This window comes from Callospermophilus lateralis, chromosome 4, assembly GCF_048772815.1.
Source record: "Callospermophilus lateralis isolate mCalLat2 chromosome 4, mCalLat2.hap1, whole genome shotgun sequence".
NCBI classification, from domain to species: domain Eukaryota; kingdom Metazoa; phylum Chordata; class Mammalia; order Rodentia; family Sciuridae; genus Callospermophilus; species Callospermophilus lateralis.
The window spans coordinates 117,981,121-117,998,312 of NC_135308.1; the positions used below are offsets into that span (position 1 = coordinate 117,981,121).

At 39.5% G+C, this 17,192-nt stretch overlaps 1 protein-coding gene across 5 annotated transcripts in view; it reads right to left on the reverse strand.

The window, feature by feature from the left end:
• Window positions 1-7,021: 7,021 nt before the first annotated feature.
• Window positions 7,022-17,192, reverse strand: part of Grip1 (glutamate receptor interacting protein 1) — a 629,888-nt gene continuing 619,717 nt past the window's right edge. For all 5 annotated transcript variants that reach the window (XM_076854834.1, XM_076854836.1, XM_076854835.1 and 2 more), the window contains 2 exons: window positions 12,397-12,543; window positions 7,022-8,701 (listed from right to left, as the gene is read on the reverse strand). In XM_076854834.1, coding sequence (XP_076710949.1) covers window positions 8,474-8,701; window positions 12,397-12,543 — 375 coding nt within the window. In that variant the 3' untranslated portion in view covers window positions 7,022-8,473. The remainder of the gene's footprint in view (window positions 8,702-12,396; window positions 12,544-17,192) is intronic.

Below are 17,192 nucleotides of genomic sequence, written 5' to 3' on the forward strand. Positions count from 1 at the left end.
TATATGAATGGAATAAAAAAAAATCGTGTGACTTTTTTTGCAATACTCTCTATTGCAGTGCACTAAAACCAAATCCACAATATCATTGAGACTACTGTGTTGAACTTCTCAGCCTCCAGAACTGTGAGAAATAAATCTATTTTTTAAAATAAATTACCCAGTCTGTGGTATTCATTTATAGCAACACAAAATAGTCTAAGACAAATGTAAAAAATAAGTAAAGAGGAAAGATGTATTTGTTATCCCAATTTTCAAAATATCTTTGTTGCAATCCAAACATTTGAAATGTACTATGTAGTAATTTTTAGTTTTGTAACTTTAAGTATATTCACAGAATTGTGCAACTTTCATCACAATTTTAGAACATTTTCATATCCTCAAAAAACATGACATGCTTTTAGCCAAGAGCCACTAAACCACTCCATCCCTTGGCGACCATTCATCTAGTTGCCTTTGTGGGTTTGCCTGTTTGGGACAGTTCCTATGAATGGAATCATATAATAAGTGGTCCTTTGTTAGCAACTTTGACTAGCTGTTATGGTTTAGACATGGTGTCCCCCAAAAGCTCATGTGTGAGACAATGCAAGAAGGTTTGGAGGAAAAATGATTGGGTTATAGCATTAACATAATCAGTAATTAATCCCCACTGGGATTAGCTGGTAGCTGGAGGCGGATGGGTGTGACTGGAGGAAGTGGTTCATTGGGGGTGTGGCTATGGGGTATGTATTTTGTATCTTGAGAGTGGAGACTCTGCTTCTTAATCAGCATAATTTGAGCTGCTTCCCTCTTCCACACAATCCACCATGATGTTTGGCCTCATCTTAAGTTCTGAGAAATGAAGCTGACCTTTTATGGATGAGGACCTCTGAAACCATGAGCCCTCAAATAAACCTTTCCTCCTCTACAGTTGTTCTGGTCATATCTTTTAGTCACAGCAACAAAATAGCTGATTAATACACTAGCATAATGTTTTCACATTTCATCCTATTACACCAGTGCCTCATCTCATTTATTGCCAAATAATATTCCATTTATAGCTATAGCAAATTAAATTTGCCAATTAATTGGTTGATAGACATTTGGGTGGTTTCCACTGTACCTAACGCTGCACCTAATGTTCATATACAAGTGTATTTTATGGACATATGTTTTCATTTCTTTGGGGTATATAACCCAGAGTGGAATGTTTGGGTCATCTGGTAATTATATTTAACCATTTGAGGAACAGTTACATTTTATATTCTCCCTAGCAATATTAAAATTCCAATTTCTGCATATTCTCTCCAATATTTGTTTCTTTTTTCCCCCCCAATGTCGGAAATCAAACCCAAGGCCTTATGCATGCTAGGAGAGTGCTCTGCTGCTGAACAATCGTCCCAGCCCTTAATTTCTTGATAATGGGCATCCTAGTGGGTATGAGTAGTATATCATTGAGGTTTTGATTTACATTTCCTTATGGCTAAAGATGTCCAAAATTTTTTATGTATTTGTAGTCATTTATATATCTCTTTGGAGAAATATCTATTCACATCTTTTGCCTGCTTTTTCGTTAGGTTTCTTTAAGTTATCAAGATGTAGGAGTTCCATATAAATTCTATGTATAAGTACTTTATCATAAAAGTTATTTGTAAACTTTTTCTTTTATTCCATGGAGTTTTACTTTATTCTTTTCTTTACTCTGTCTCTTTTTAAAAGACACAAAAAAATTTTTTGAGGTTGTGTACATGTTAAGCAGGTGCTTACCACTGAGCTACAGCCTCTAACTCCTCTTTTACTTTCTTGATGGTGTCCTTTGAAATATACATCTTTAATTCTAATGACGTTCAGCATTTTGATTAGCTTTTTTGCTGCTGTGACCAAAAGATATGAGAAGAACACTTTTAGAGGAGGAAAGATTTATTTGGGGCTCACGGTTTTAGAGGTCTTAGTCTATTGATGGCCAGTTCATTTGCTCTGGGCCCCAGGTGAAGTGGGACATCATGGCAGGAGGAGCTTGGCAGAGGAAAGCAGCTCAGGGCATAGCACCAGGAAGCAAAGAGAGACAGCTGCCCTCACCACAGACAAAATATAAACTCCAAAGGTGCTTCCCCTGCAACCTACCTCCTCCAGCCACAGCCTACCTGACTTGTTACCACCCAGTCAATCCCTATCAAAGGATTAATGCACTGATTAGGTTAAGACTCATAACCTAATCATTGCACCTCCAAACTTTCTTGCGTTGACTTATACATGAGCTTTTGGGGGACACCTAATGTCTAAACCCTAACACCCAGCGTATCTATTTTTTGTTGTTATTGCTTATACTTTTGGTGTACAGCCAAGAAGCTATTGCCTTTCCAAAGGCATGAGGATTTACTCCTATTTTTGTTCTAAGCATTTAATCATTTTAGCTCTAACATGCCAAGACCTGTGCGACAGTTAATTCAGAAACTTGTGAGGGTCAATGGGGGATTAAGAAAAACACACAACTATTTAGAGAGAGAAAAATGGGATCCGGTGGGAAACTGAACACTGATAGAGAACAGCATCCCAGAGATGGCCCCACATGTTTATTATATAGGTTCTGTCATCAAAAGGTTATTGAGAGAAAGTTTCTGCAAAGCAGACTTGAACTTTACAGCGCTGACAAAACAGTGCGGCGATCTTGCTATGCTTAGAATCCTCTATCCCTAAGAGTTAGTGTCTGCATTTCAAGGTCAAAACTGATAACTCTGAGTGCTTATCCAAACTGACCAAGGACCAGAGTCGCCATAGCAAATGGGAAATGTTAACCTTTTACTTTTTGTGCAGGGGAATCCCAGTGCAAGTGCACCACAACCAAAGGCCATCAGACACCTTGATTCATAGCACTGTTCCCCCCACACTTACATCTGAGTTTTCATTAATTTTTGAGTTAATTTGTATATACAGTGTGAGGTAGAGATCCTGTTTCATTCTTTTGTGCTGGGAGCCATTAGCCAAGTAGGTATGACAATTTCCTTGCCAGCGTACCCCCATGTTTCTTAGTGGAAGGACTCCTGGAAGGTGACCTTGCTCAAGGACCAGGGCGGATCCGTGTTTAGGGTGTTCCCGGTTTAGGATAATCCGAGTTTAGGGCGTTCCCGGTTTAGGAAGATTATTCCTGCTGGGAATAGGGCGAATCCTGCTGCCTGAGTTCCCCTTGAGTTCTCACGGGATTCAGAGTATATTTGGGAGAAAGAAGCCCAGTGGAGGTGTGGATTTGGGCGGAGAACGTGGATTTCCCCAGAACGTGTTTGTAGAGTGCCGGTGACAGTTCGGGAATAAAGAATTGCTGTTTGAATCTACAAAGCTGTGAGTGGCTCGTGATTTGTGCCCAGCCAGACTGCGGCACTTTTGCATGTGGATATCCAATTGTTCCAGCTCCATATCTTGAAGGGATTATTCTTTTATTGTTTGTCTTGGTACCCTTGTCAAAAATCAATTGAATATAAATGTGAAAGGTTATAAATTCTCAGTTCTACTGATTCATATCCTTGTCCATATGCCAGTATCACACTGACTTGGTTTTGAAATCTAGAAACATGAGTCTTCCAACTTTGCTGTTTTCTCAAAACAGTTTGGGTCATTCTAGGTTTCTTGCATTTTCATATGTATTTTAGGAACTACTAGTCACTTTCTGCAAATATGACAACTAGAATTTTGATGGGAGATTATGTTATGAAATATACAGAATTGGGGGACATTTCTATTTCAACAATATTGAGTCTTTTTAATATTTATTTTTTAGGTGTAGATGGACACAACACAATGCTTTTTATTTTTATGTGATACTGAGGATCGAACCCGGGTCCCACCCATGCTAGGCGAGCACTCTACCACTGAGCCACAACCCCAGCCCCAATATTAAGTCTGATGATTCATGAATATGGAATGTTCTTCCATTTATTTAAGCCTTTTAAAAATTGTTTTCAGTTATACTCTGAAAGTGTAACTTTTTTAAAAGTTACAATTCTTTTTTATTAAGTTTATTCCAAAGTATTTTGTTATTTTTGATACTTATATAAGTGAAATTATTTTTTGAATTTATTTTTAGTTTATTCATTGCCACTTTACAGAAACACTATTTTTGTATATTGCTTGTGTATCTTCCAACTCCAATGTCAGCTGTGAGTTTTTCATTGAAGCCCTTCTGTTTATCTAGATGGGGAGTTCTCTTTTGTTGCTAGTGTGTGCTTATCATAAAGGGATATTGAATTGTGTCAATAATTTTGTCCTTTGTCATGCTGATATGATACTATACCAGTCTTCTGGATATTAAACCAACCTTGTTTTCCAGAATAAATCCCACTTGGTCACAGTGTGCAATCCTTTTTATATGCTGCTGCATTCACTTTGCTAGTCTTTTGTTGAGGATTATATCTGTAATCATAAGAGTTACTAATCTGTAGTTTTCTTTGCCTGGTTTTGGTATCAGGGTAATAGTGATCACAACAGAATGGATTGAGAAGTATTCTTTTCTCTCCCATTTTGGATGAGTTTGTGAAGAATTGGTACTGATTTTTTCTTTAAATGTTTGATAGAATTCACCAGTGAAGTCATCTGGGCCTAGGGCTTTTCTTTGTAGGGAGTTCAAAAGTACTAATTAAATATTTTTTATTTACTGTAGGTCTATTTAGACTTTATATTCTATATTAGATTTCCATTTCAGAAAGTCAATTTTGATAGTTTGGGTCTCTAGGAATTTATCCATTTTATCTTATTTATGCTGCTGTCACCCAGTTCATTCTATTATTCCTTTACAGTCTTTTCCATTTTTGTAAGGTTGGTGGTAAAGTTCCCCTTTCCTTCCTGATATTAATAATTTGAGTCAGTTCTCCTTTCCTTGGTCAGTGTAGCTAACAGCTGATCTTTTTAGTTTCAAGTATTTTCTCTACACTTTGCTCTTCTCTATTCCATTAATGTTAACTCTTGGACTTCATTACTCTTAGAAAGGGCTGTTTAGTGGGGGTGTATGCTGGCTTATGCTGAATGTTAGCCAAAGTTCAGGGACCTGTGGGAAGGAAGCTTACTATTTTTCTGGATGGCTCAGCGAGATACAAACCATTCAGTTAATCAGTTATGAAGCAACATGGAGAAGAAAGTTTCTTTGCAATAAACCACTTCCTGGAATACAAAGGTTGGAGGGTGGGGAAGAGGGCTGTTACTACCAAACTTATAGAAATAAAAGTAAAATTCCTTTAATTGGCTGTATTTCAGAGCACAGGGCTCAGGTAAAGTGTAACATTGTCAAAAAGAAATTTAAAATATTCTGTTTTCCTTAAAACACAGTAAAACTAATACTTTGTAACTGAATGTTCCAAAGGACACTTCTAGGAAACCATGATTTGAATTTAAAGCAAATAAAGTTTAATCAGCATGGAAAGATTGTGGGGTCATTATCGCCATCTATCCTAGCTGGTGACCTATGCTGGGTTCAGAAATTTGACTATTCCAGTAACATAAGAAAATGGCAAAGAAAGCACATAAACCACAGAAGTACCTTTTCAAAATCCAGGCTGACTCTGACCTCAGGGGTCCATGGAAAGAGAGAGAGCCACTGGAATTCTTCATTCTTATATAGGGGACTCACAAGGGGACATCTATCCCTAAAAGGGCAAATGGGTAGGATTACAAAGGAACAGGTGAGTGTAACTCAACCCCACGAGGCAACACTACTCCTGGAGCCATGCCTCATTATCCAAGTGGAGGGCACAATAATTGTTCAGTATCTCTTGCTCAGGACTTAAGGGCGTGAATTTCCAGAGTGCTCCCCAGGTCATATAGTCCAGCTTACTACTGTCCTGGATGCCCATCAGTCATCAGAATTACACACATCGCTAGTGCTAAAAGTCTTGACTGGAAGCCATGACCACTGTATAAATCTAGGGTTAGAAATCACTTCCTTATTCTAAACTGAAATTTGTGTCCTTGGAACCTCCATCCTGATTCTGACCTAATGATACAAAAACAGACCTTGCCTCTTCTGCCCAGTTCCCTCTACTAGACTTTGGGTGGTAGCATGAATCCTTTCAGTTCAGTTTGCAGAAGGCTGTTTCTAGAGGAATCCTCAAAACTTGTGGACTGACCATAGCCTAAAGGCCTGGTCACTAGATTCATAAAGTACCACCTGAAATTACTGAGTTTTATTTTTCTTTCTTTCTTAGCAGCCATTCTTATACTGTTGAATCAGTTAGTTATAACTGAGATACCTGAGTCTTTCATATGAGATACAGCTTCTCATTTGCATTTATTCACAACATCAGTGCTAACCATACATCATTGGCTCTATGCAGAAATTAGGCCACACTATATCCAATGCAATAAAAACTTGAATAATTCTTTGGGTTCTGCAATGTGTTAGAAAATACCATATTTTAGAATGTAACCCTAAGCATGCTGAATGTAACTGTATAGAAATAAATGAACATGAATTTATGGAGCCTGTGTTGGGACTATAGATGTAGTTTTTTTTTCTTTTAAAGACAAAATATACAAACTTTAATTATGCTAACAGTTAATGTCAATGTATATGCATGGAATGTTCTCTGAGGGCAGGTGTAATCCTTGAGTTGAAATCTTTGTTACCTAAAGTAAATGCACCCTTTACTCTCTTTGTGTTTTTAGCCCTTCTTCCTGTACTTGACCCCAGCTCTCACAGCAGTTCTGTGGAGCAGACATGACCTTCAGAATTGCAGGTGGGGAAGCCGACTCAGGCAGGTGAATTTTAGACCTCCAGTGAGTAACACAGCTGAAATTCAAACCCAGGTATGATTTTAAAACCCATGCTCTTCTCATGTGTCTATAGTGCTTTTCAAGTGTATAGCAAAGCATCTCCCCTGTGAAAATTGTGTAAAGATGAGCAGCACTGTATGACACTCAGGCTGGAACACTGAAATATGAATTCAGTGTACTAAAAAAAAATGCTTGTCATAGTTTTTTGACTTTTTAAAATCACTGTTTATTCCATTTGTAGAGGGTTTTTTTTCATACAAATATTTGCAACAGTTTTGAATTCCCCAAAACCATACATAGACGATAAATACCATGCTATTAAAGTATTAAATTTGTACAAAAATACTTTACAGTTTAATACTTGTTTGTTACAAATAAAAATACATATTTAAGTGACTCATGATCTTTTTTTTCTTCCTTAACATGATCCTGCCTTACACTTTCTTGCCCTGGCGGTTCTGAAATGTGATTTAAACTATATATTTCTTTGCACAAAAAGAAAGGTGAACTTTTTCCTTAAACAAAGGACACAGTGTTTGAATGCTTTGCCTAAATGGTTGTTTGAATCATTAACCAAAATGAAAATGTTTGGAAAATAATCGTTTCAACATTCTACCATCAATATACAGATCTATTTTTTAAATATTTACCAAATAACAGTTATTAGTGTACTATTCAAAATATCTGAACAAATGAAAACAGTTGCCAACAATCATTAAAAGCAACTGTCACGATTTATTGCTTTGAGGGATGGTAGTAATTGGCAATGCATTTTGTGAAAAATGTATTTACAATTTTCATAAGTGGCATGGCTCAGAACAAAAGATAGTCCAGTGTCATTTTTAAGTACATGTGCTGTACACCCCTCAATATTAACCAGTTTTCAAAACATGTCAAGCAGTATGAGTTTGATTTGCCTATTAATAAGATGAATCTCATTTTAATAGAATCTTCATTCTCTCTTAAATTCTTAGTCTTGAATTTTAAAAATAGGATAATATAACTAATTCTCAGTGTTCCTACACACTCTAATTTCATTATCAGAGATTTTTAGCTATTAAAAAATGTGTCCTTAAAAAAAAAAAACAGGTCACAAGACATATCCTGTTTGATAATTTGTTGCATAGGGAATAGCATACATCTTAGAGTTAAAATCATTCCTATATTTGGGCAAACATTTACCACCACCTATTATGGTCTCCTACGTGCATCATTGCTGAAACATTTTAAGATAACTTTTTACCTGTACCCCTCCCATTGCAGCAGACCCTGCAGTGTACCGAATACTAGTTCCCCTAGTAGAGCCAGCTTCATGTTGGTCATGTTCTTATGTTAATGACTTCATAGTAAGAAACTGATTTCAAAGTGAATTAAGGAAATTATCATTAAGAATATTTTCAGACAGACATTTCTCTTTTTAAAAAGTGATCGTTAAGATGAATTTGTAAAAAATTTTCCTCTGATGTTAATTCTGGGGGGGGGGAGGGCAGCCTATTTTTCTCTTTTTCTCTACCAATGGGCTTGGCAGGGAATTGCCTGCTATATATCATAGTGGTCACCTAAAAAGAAATCTTCAGCTTGAAAAGGGAAGTGAACATGAGCCATGAGAGAGATTTTAAAAGACCCCTGTGCTTGCAGTTAATGCCACATGATTATCTGTGCTTCAAATGTCACAGAAATCTTAAAGGGATTTTTAGCACCATGTAGATATCGTCTTTTGTCCTGCTTTATAAAAGTGTTGCTATAATGTATTAGTGGGTTCTCGCATCTCCAGATTACCACCGTGGCTAGGCTGTTGGAAAAAGGCGCTGTTCTGTTCACTCCAGTCTCCTCCTGGTAGAGTCTGTTCTATGGATTTCTGGGAAGCCAGTGGGTTTCTGCTAATAACCAGGTCCAGCTTATTACCAGATTCTGCTATGAGGGGCACGACAAGACAGCAGTCAAAGTCTCTAGTTCGGACATGATTAACCTGAAAGGCCAAGAAGAGTCATTGTTACAGTCATTGTTTCCCAAACCTGGAGTGCACCTCTGGTGTAGCAAGTTGATGAATCAGAAAGGTGCTTTAAATGTGCATACTATGCAAAGATCCCCTCAACCCTTTCTTACTATTCTGTGATGTGGCCATTGGTGCACAATCATTCTCTGCTAAACTGTAAGGCCCCTAAGAGCAGGAACAAGTACACACCCTCTCCTCCCCAAGCAGGCAAATTGCCTCTGCAGGGGAGGTGGCCCTGTTGTTAAATATTACCCCGATTTGCAGATAAAGATAGTGAGGCAGAAAGAGGGCTAAAAGCTTTGTTTTAGAGGAGTGGTTGGTAAGGGTCAGGCTAGGCTGTAATTCCAGAGTCCTGCAGGTTCCACAGCCCATGCTCTTAACCATGACCCTTAAAAGTGAGCTCTCATCCTCTCCTCAGCTCCTATGTGTGCTCATCTTCCACTCTTCTCCACCATCAAGAGTTTTTAAAAGCATCTCCATTTTGCTTTCACTCCTTGACTTCCCCTTCTCTCCTCCATCTCCTGAAGTCTGGTCCTGTCACTTGTACTGCTAGAGAATGACCCTGTTGTCAAACCCCAAAATGGTGTCAAGTCCTCATTGTCCTTGGCCTCTAGCATTTTTTGTTCTCAACCTTTAACTCTTTTCCCTGGGATGCAAAGGCCACATCCAAAAGCTCAGGCTGGTGGCCAGAGATAAGAACCTAGAGGCATCTTTCTCTGCTAGCAGGCCCAGCTCCTTGCTTTCCCCAGCACTTCCTTTAAATGGACCATTCAGACATTTAAGCTCAAACTTACACACAAGGGAATAGGGCGACCCACAGGAATAGGTTGGCTCATACACTATTCCTTTGTGCATAATGCTACCTGTCACTCTCTCTCCCTGACCCTTCATACCTATCTGTGACCTGGGAACAGTTGGACTGTCTACCTACCCCATTGTGCCCTCCCAGCCCTGGATCTATCAGTAAACAGACATGAACTTGCCTCCTATTGTGGTGGTGTATTGAATTTGACCCTTCCATGGGGAGAACCAGAGGCTGTCCCAGGCTGGGTTTCCCCAGAGAATTGAAGGGTGGGCTCCCTGTACCAGGGTGATGGCCAGGCAGCATCAACTGGACACTGGGACTGCCCCAAGAGCCATACATAGGGCCTCTGCCAGTAGAAAGGAGTCTCCCATGTAAGGTGCCCTGTGTCACAGGGCAGACAACTAGGCCTTGGGCCATTTCCAGATGAAAGAGGTATTCTGCGAACAGCACACTGTGAACATGCACACTCTTCTTTTTCTGGCTGGCAGGGTTGTTCCTGGTGCTGGAACCCCAATTTAGCTGGGGGGTCTCCAGATGCTAGGTTCTTATTAACACCACTCCATTTGCTTCTCTTACCATTTTAACTATTTGCCTTTAATAATTTTCCTGCCTTATTGCTTCCTATCATTTAAATTTTGTTATTGTCAGAATTCTATCTATGCTTCTCTCCTTTATAATAAATCAACTTTATATAAACCCTCACCTTCAGTATCCAGAATCTTTAGATCTTGCTCCAGCATCTCTGCTAAGCAGATGTGACCTGTCCACTTCCTCCCAGGCTGCTCTGCCAGAATGTGCTGACACTGTAAAGACTCAGTGAGTCTGAAAAACACATGTCTTACCCACACCTACCTGGTTTCCTTACCTGTCTGGCCCCATTCACCCATGATCATATTGTATTGCTTTTATGACTTACAAATTATGTCATTATTCTGTGTTTAAGAAATTACTATGCCTCCAAAATGGCTTTATCATGGCATTCAAAGCCCTTCACAATCTGAATCCAGACTACTTTTGTATTTCAGCTTTCATAAAAGTTGGTATAGCTCCAATCAGTAGATTACTCCTAGAAGCTCAGTACCTTGTCCACAGAATTACTAGAATACCTATGGAAAATGAAGTATCCTAGGACAAGACTAATTGTTCTATTGCCAATGTAAAAATGACCACCAGAATTGGTATTGAAACTATGTAGTTGATTAAAGATAACTTGCTTCAGGGAATACACCCCTACAAACCAACAGACCAGGGGCAGTCTCAGACTTTGAAAGTCAGCTATTGGTGACAGATTTGTTCCAGCTGAATATGTTTCTAAGACAGATGCAAACAAACTGCTTTTTTTTTTTTTTTTTTTGATACCAGGGATTGAACCCAGGGGTGCTCAATCACTGAGCTACCTCCCCAGCCCTTTTTTATTTTTATTTTTTAAATTTTGACACAGTCTCTCACTAAGTTGCTTAGGGCCTTGCTAAGTTGCTGAACTAACTGGCTTTGAACTTGGGATCCAGCCTTCAGAGCCACTGGAATTACAGGTGTGGGTCACTGTGCCCAACTCAATCTACTGCTTTGCTTGCAAAATCCTTTTACCAAAATCTGTACAAAGGTCAGGGATTTGCTTTGCCAAATGAAGCTATACTAACCATAATAATACATTAAGTTGGTTTTACGGTTCAGCTCTTTGGTTTCAGATATAGTTTGAGATACTGAGATATGAAGGATCATATCATGGCAAATGGAAGAATAAGGTACTCTAGCCTTGATCTCAAGAAGTTTGTAATCTGCTGGAGAATATGAACGGGGAAACAGGCAATTGGAATAAGGCAAATTCTGCCAAAGGATAAAGATTGTATCCTAGATAGAATATAGAATATGTCTTTAGGAATATGTGAGCATTGGTCAATTAAGACTTTGAGGAGAAAACTAAGTTAGTAGTTTTCAACCTGGCTGCTCACTGAAATCACTTACTGGAGTTTTAAAACACTGATGCTGTTTTTCATTCTTAGAGATGCTGATTTCAGTGTTCTGGGATTTGGTCCAGGCATTGGGATAAATTTTTCCAATTCTGTTTTTCAGGCAAGGTAGAGAATCACTGATTTGAGTGAAGCCAAAAGGTTAAGTAGGAGTTGGGTAGGTAGGCAAGAGGGTGGGAAAATAGGAGAGAGGTTTGTGGGGAAAGGTGATAGTGCATTGTAAGGTTCAGGGCCAAAATGCTTCTGTCCTTCTGTACAACATTGACTACTTTCCATGAGACAGGCATTGTTCTTGGGACTGATGAGACAGTGGTAAAATACCTGCCCTCATGGAGTGACATTTTAGTGGGCAAGAAAGTAAACAAATAATTGGATAGGAAATAAGGCTCATGTCCCAATGATAGAAAGCCAGGTGGTGGCAGGACATGCCCTTCCTGAAGCAAGTCCATTTGTAGCCAGAGAGTAAATGAAGAGAGGGACAAGATACTGGCAAGGAAAGATACTTTAGGTTATACTGAAGAAGAGTAGAAGGAAGGACTAGATGGTAGGGAGCTGGAGGGACAAAACTACATAATATTAACATATTAATACATGCCACAGTTGGATATTAGTGACCCATGTGGATGGGTAGAGTCTGAAGAATAGGCACTAGATTGGGAAAGATGGCTTGGAGCCAAAACACTGTTAAGAAACCAGAGAACTCTTTAGGCTGGGATAGAATTTACTAGAGCTGACAATTCTTTATTTAGCTGTTTATTTTCAATAATTCCGTAATCTTGGTGACAATGTTTGAAGGCAAGAGAGCAAAGAACTCCACATCTGCAGGGATATTTTGAGGAAGTCCCCAGTCATGAGTCAGTTGCAAGGAATTAGGATCTCACCCAAGGTCTTACCTGTAAGAGTCTGTCATAGGGCTTTAAGCCACCAAGATCGCCTGGCCCAGCTGGGCGAATATTTTTTACATAGACTCCCTTCTCTAGCAAGCCATCTGCTACACTGAACCCAAAGTCTTCCATGTCAGAATCCTTGTACAAGGTCACCTGAAATGTGAGAAAATGGGAAGGGAAAAGTTAGTAGGCTGGAGATTTTTGCTTCTGAAACTTCTGGATGAATAATCTCTTCAAACTAATTTCAGTAACAATGATTTACAGAACACAGGTAGCTCCCAAGTTCACCTCTGCTGCTGTATGCCACCCCAAGAAAATTGTTGCAATTTGTAAAGTTCCACCCAGAATTGGTAAAAAAGGAGGAGAACCGGAGAGTCCTGTTGTTTGTTTTGTTCTTCTTTGTCTCTCTTAAATTGCAGTCACCAGGAATATGTAGGTGAGAAATTCCCTAGGACAGGCTGACATCTGGTAGGAGGAGCAGCCACGTACTGCTGAGACACTGAAGAACAGCCAGAGGCCTGTCCCTCCTCCCCACTCCAGCCCAGAGCTGTGCTAAATACAATTCTCAATTCACCCTCTTTTCTATGAGCAAGGACCATAAAGTCCATTATTTTATTTGCTATGGTACCCAAGTCAGTCCCATCAAGAAAAGTGTTTCTATAACAAACACCTTGCTCTAGGACTGGGCTTGAAAGGTTCCCTCAGGATGTGCCTAGGGTTTGGTCTAGTAGCTCAAGTGTGCACTCTTTCACACTAGGGATGTCAGCCGGTTCTCTTTACACCCATGGCCAGCCACTGCCAGCTAATGCTTCCCCAATCCTCCCTTCTCCACCTGATCACCTGCAAGAGTTAGTCTGAGGTTAAAAGAAGAAATCATTTGTACCTTCATCAAATCCTTATCATACTCTAAGCACAGGTACGGATGCTGGAAATACCAGCGAACCACAGAAAGTGGAGTCTGTCCTCAAGAGCAAATCCATGACCTTGAATAGTCACTGCAACCTCCCTGGGTAAGGAAGGCGAGTGGTATACTCAGCACATCTCATCCACTTAGTGTATAAGGTGGATGTTGTTTTCATGAAGGTGTACTCGAAGCCCAACATAAAAACTGACGCACAGTTCAAACAATGATTTGGGCTTATTTTTTAAACTGCCATTTAAAAGAAATATTTACTTAATTTTAAAAAAAGAACTAATGGATGAATACATTCTTACAAAGTAGTAAAAAATTCAGAACCATTTGGGCAAAACACGAAGATTAGGTCTTTTACAGCAGGATTATTTTTTATGTCCAGTTATTTTACTTCAGAGAGGTACGGAATTCTGGAGGAAATACAGAAGTGGTCAGTTCGTGAATTTTATTTTACTGGCTGGAGAGCTAAAATATCAAGCTGAATGGGTCAATACTATTCACCAGGCAGCCCTTGTGGTTATGGTCATATTAGAAGTGAGGAAATTCAATTTTATAGAGGTTAAGTAATCCGCCCAAGGCCACAGAGGTAATAAATGGTGGAGCCATGTCTGTCAGACTCCAGACACCAAATACTTAACTACCATGCTCAACCACCGCTCCAAATGCTTTATTCCATTGATTCTATAATGCAGGGTTTTGTTTTTTGCCCTCGTTTTAAAATTTCTGAAATCAGACCCTTTTGTAATTAATTGATGGCATCTTGTATCTGTAAAACAGGTCGTTAAGCGTATCAGCATTCCCCTTTTCCTCCACCAGAAGGAAAATGCCAGATCTTTGCTTCACCTTTATTTCATGGGGAAAATTGGTTTTGCCAGATAGTGTCCTCCTGAAGAGGAGTATGAAACTGTAGCCTGTGAAAATGTCAGTCTCAGACTCCATCGAAGACCCCAACATCATTGGGATGACACGGTGTGTGTGTGTGTGTGTGTGTGTGTATGTGTGTGTGTGTGTAAACACATACATTAAATTATGTAGAGACCTTAATGAACAAGAGCAAGTCGTGGCAGCTGCAGTAAAACAGGCTTTAGATTCCAGGCCAAGAACATGCTACAATTGTGAACAAACAGGACATTTTAAAAGGAACTGCCCCATAGGAGGAGGGTTTAACAAAACTAGGTATCAAAGGAATAGAATACCGGGTATTTGCCCACGATGCCATAGAGGGAGACATTGGGCTAATGAATGCTGTTCTCAAACCACCATAGAGGGTACTCCATTATCAAAAAATGAACAAGGACCAGGTGTTTATCCACGATATCGTGGAGAAAGGCATCGGGCTCCATTGGCAAAAAATGGACAGGGGGGCCCAATGCTCCGGGGCCCAAAACCACAAATATACGGAGCAGATGGAGGAACCCAGAAACCCCATCAGGGTAGTGCCCAGGATACATTGTCCATCAGATCCCTCATCAGACAAACCAGAGGGAGGGCAGGGTTGGACATCTGCGCCTCCGCCAGATCAGTACTAACTCCAGAGATGGGAGTTCAAATCATTCCCACAGGGGTAAAAGGACCTCTTCCCAAAGGAACAGTAGGCTTATTATTGGGACACAGCTCTTCTACTCTAAAAGGACTTATGATAAGTCCTGGGGTAATCGATCCCGATTATGAAGGTGAAATAAAAATTATAGCCAGTTCTCCAAAGGGTATATCAATAATTTCACCAGGAGATAGAATAGCAGTTACTAATAATACCCAGCCTACATGATAAATTTTCCAGTTGTACTGTAGAAAGAGGTTCCAAGGGATTAGGCTCCACAGGTGTAGATTGGGCTATGCTTTCTTTAAATTTAGATTCTTGACCCATGCTAAAACTTAATATTCAAGGACATGAATTTAATGGGCTACTGGATATAGGTGCAGACCTTAGCATCATCTCTCGTCAAGAATGGCCAAAACATTGGCCATTACAACAAGCCACTCAAACGCTTTGAGGCCTAGGAGTGGCGACTAATCCCCATAGAAGTGCAATGGCATTAGATTGAAAGGATCCTGAAGGATGTGAAGGAACTATACAGCCATATGTATTGGATCATCTTCCCATAAATTTATGGGGATGAGATGTCCTAGATCAATTAGGTTTGACATTAACAAATAACATCAATCAAAATGTACCCACTATTATGGCTAGACAAGGTTTTAGGAAAGGAAAAAGATTAGAAAAACAAGAACAAGGTATAGCAGCACCAATACAAATAGATCAAGGAACAGACAGACATGGGTTGGATTTTCAGAAAGGGCCTCTGAGACAATCAAAATTACTTGGAAATCAGAAAGACCAGTATGGGTTCCTCAGTGGCCCCTGACTAAAGAAAAGATACAAGCAGCCCATGACCTGATCAAACAACAATTAGCGGAAGGACATATACAACCTTCTGTATCTCCCCATAATACTCCCATTTTTGTCATCAAAAAGAAATCTGGTAAATGGAGATTATTGCAAGATTTAAGAGCCATTAATAACGAGATGGTTATTATGGGACCTGCTCAATTGGGGATTCCTCAATTGTCTGCTTTGCCAAAAACCTGGTATGTTTTAGTTATAGATATTAAAGATTTTTTTTTTCAATTCCAATTCATCCTGAGGATAATCCACGTTTTGCATTTACTATCCCTGCACTGAATCATGAAGGTCCTGATCAGAGATATGAATGGAAAGTACTCCCTCTCAAGGGATGGCTAACAGCCCAACTATGTGTCAAATTTATGTTAACAAAGTAATCCAGCCACTTAGAAATCAAAATCCTGAACTACAAATATTTCACTATATGGATGATGTATTATTAGCACACAAAGATAAAAACACATTGCTAGAATGTTATGCCACACTTACAAACTTATTAAAAAATTATAATCTAGAGATAGCAATAGATAAAGTACAATTAAATTTTCCAATTAATTATTTAGGAGTTCTATTATCCTCAACCATGGTCTGTCCACCAAAAATTCAAATACGAGTAGATCAACTCAAATCACTTAATGACTTTCAAAAGTTATTAGGAGACATAAATTGGATAAGGCCTTATCTAGGCATACCAACAGGAGAGTTGGGACCTTTATTTGATATCCTGAAATGTCCATCCATCCTTTCCCCCTATCTGTTACTCAGACGCAAATAGTTTTTCCTCAGATGTGAGCGGTTTTTCTTCTGTCCATTGGGATGACACGGTGTGTGTGTGTGTGTGTGTGTGCGTGTGTGTGTGTGTGTGTGTATAGCTAGTAAAATCCTATAGGCCTCCAATGTGGCATGAACACTGATGATGCATGGGGGTAGGTTAGGTTCAAACTTTCTGTTGTCCCCCCTGATCCAGCACTATTCTCAATAGCTATGATATCAAATCAATCAAGGTGACCATGGTTGAGAGAGTTCCCTCAAAGCAAAACTCATCAGGAGAGGGGGGAAATCTTTGATGGTGACTTGGGCTCAGCTATGTGGCAAACAACAGCCCACCCTAGCTCTGTAAGGTGACCAGAGGTCTTTTTTGTTGTTGTTCAGCAATCTATCTGATATTCTCAAACAGTGCCTGCCAGGTAATAGGGTCTTGGGTGGAATAGCAAGGGCTCTCGTTAACAGGGTGTTGCTGTCTCAATGAAGTTTGTGAGGTAAGCCACATAGATATGAAAATGAAATCTCAGAGATGGATAGAAACTTCTCCAAGGTCAAACAGAGAAAGCAATGGAGGACTGGTTCAAAACAAGGTTGGTTCCTTCCTTCCTTCCTCCTTCCTTCCTTCCCCCCCAAAAAAAAACAAGGTTTCTGACTGCGAACTTAAATCTTTACTTGGAACACTCTGCCTAACAGGGAGTTGCTTAAAAATAATCATTGCAG